Source organism: Lactuca sativa, chromosome 5 (genome assembly GCF_002870075.4).
Source record: "Lactuca sativa cultivar Salinas chromosome 5, Lsat_Salinas_v11, whole genome shotgun sequence".
Lineage (NCBI taxonomy): Eukaryota > Viridiplantae > Streptophyta > Magnoliopsida > Asterales > Asteraceae > Lactuca > Lactuca sativa.
In genome coordinates this window covers 340,467,746-340,469,662 of record NC_056627.2, presented here as the reverse complement: position 1 = coordinate 340,469,662, position 1,917 = coordinate 340,467,746, and the positions used below count along the sequence as shown (strand labels likewise).

The 1,917-nt window shown below is 33.3% G+C and overlaps 1 protein-coding gene across 1 annotated transcript; it reads right to left on the bottom strand.

Annotated features, from left to right (window-relative positions):
• Positions 1-366: 366 nt before the first annotated feature.
• LOC111907235 (uncharacterized) lies at positions 367-1,673 on the bottom strand. Its single transcript, XM_023903016.3, has one exon. It carries the CDS (start codon positions 1,441-1,443, stop codon positions 643-645), a length of 801 nt encoding a protein of 266 aa, XP_023758784.1. The 5' UTR covers positions 1,444-1,673; the 3' UTR covers positions 367-642.
• Between the last annotated feature and the right edge of the window lie 244 nt (positions 1,674-1,917).

Here is a 1,917-nt window from a genome sequence, read left to right as displayed (position 1 = left end):
TAAAACTTACGGATGGATTTTGTAATTTACCCTGTATGAAATGTACATTTTGTAACGGAAATTCATTAAACTAACATAGTGCAACATGTATTTAAAGAAAAGAATTAAAAAAAAAAAATAATAAAAATAACCATAAAATCCAGAATGAGACATTCAACAAAAATATTTTTTCTGATAAAAAAATATATTTAAGACTTCCAGACTAAAATTTTAAAGTTTGAAAAGTTAAACAAAAACTTCATATGATATTAAGACATAAAATAAAACATTTTAAAAAACGAAGATACTACATACTTTAAAATGAACATTTCGATTATTAGTAGAAATACTTCATTAAAAAAAAACTCAGGAATTTAGAAAATAGTCTCAAAAAATGATTATTTTAAATAGCTCATTAATTTATTTTAAAGCATATGTAAAATTTATATGATCCGTAATCTGATTATTGAAGACTTGAAGTAATCACTTTGAAAGCATCTAAGATCTAACTTAATAAACACAGATTCTCTAACTTGTACTTATACATACACGAAAACACTAACTTACTAAGAACAAATAAATTAAAAAAAAAAAATCAAGAAAAAAGAAAGCATCACCCACTTCAAGAACCTGTAGCTGCATGCTCACTGTTTCATGTCAATTTCACTCATTGTTTGATGGCGAAGACGACAATGGAATCACCTTTGAAGCAGCTGAAATTTGATGACTTTGTTGAATCTTTCCCTTACTTTCGACCAATTTTACAGAGCCATCTTTCTCCACCATTTTCGCAGAAGAATTCGCCTCTTTTTCAGACTCTAATTCCATCAATCTTCTCAAAAGCTTCTCCTCTGCATCTCTCAAGAACTTGAACGTGGGAGGTGGTGAAGATCCGACCTTGTTAATATCAATATCATAAAGCGGATTAAATCCATGGTGATGAAATTGAAAACTTTCCGGATTTAGCAACTGTGACGCCTTCAATGGCGGTGAAGCTTGTGGGGTATCGAAATGAACAAGAAGATCACTCAAACTTCTGGTTCTTGACCCTTTTCTACTCCTCTCTGATTCCAAATCCTCTTTGGTTTCTTCATTAATGGTGGTTAAAAACCTTGGAGGTCCATGGAGATTATGCAGCCTCATGAGTTCAAGATCGAAACTTTCTTCTTCAGAACCCATTAAAACCAGATCTTCCACCAAACCCATCTCTGGATCTTGTTGTTTTTCTTGGGTTTTTGTGGGTTCTGAAGAATTAAGGTTTTTCCAACAGGAAATGTAGGAGGAGAGGTGAGTAGGGGTATAATTGGAAGAACAAGAAGAAAAAGATAGCTTTAGATTTTGGTTCTCAATATCAATTCTTCTTTTCTTCCACCATAGAATATAGTAGAGCTCTGCAGCACAGCCTAAGAGAACACACCCGCATACAAAACTCAAACCAATTTCTAAACCACTAAAAGTTGCCATTTTTACCCTTTTGGGAAACTCAACATCAAATGTCCAAAAGATTGATTTTTTGTTTTGAAGTTCTTTTTGGAATTTTTGCAAGTTGGGAAAGCTTGTAATCAGACTCACTGGGATTGAAAGTCGGCAAAAAAAAGAAAGACAGTTGTTGAAATTACACACAAAGGGTCGAGATTTTCTTGAATTGAAGTACTACTAACTGGAATGAGAATGGAAGATTCTGCTTTTAAATAATTGAGAAATCCCCATTAATTAAATCAAGTGTGTGAAGTTTATAAAAAGCTAGACAACTTCGAAAAGTGCCAATGAAAATGATGGCTTTGTCACATGCGAAGAGAATGCCTAACAGGCGAACTCTACGGTTTTCCAGAGCTCGATTTAACAAATCCAAGGCCTTGCTGCTTTAGTGGTTTGTGGATATTGAATAGAAAGTGGTAAGCTGTTCTGAGTTTGTGGACTACAGCATGCCAAAATTTC

Coding starts and splice junctions, on each gene's coding strand:
- LOC111907235 (XM_023903016.3), bottom strand. CDS start 1,443: ATGGCAACTTTTAGTGGTTTAGAAATTGGTTTGAGTTTTGTATGCGGG.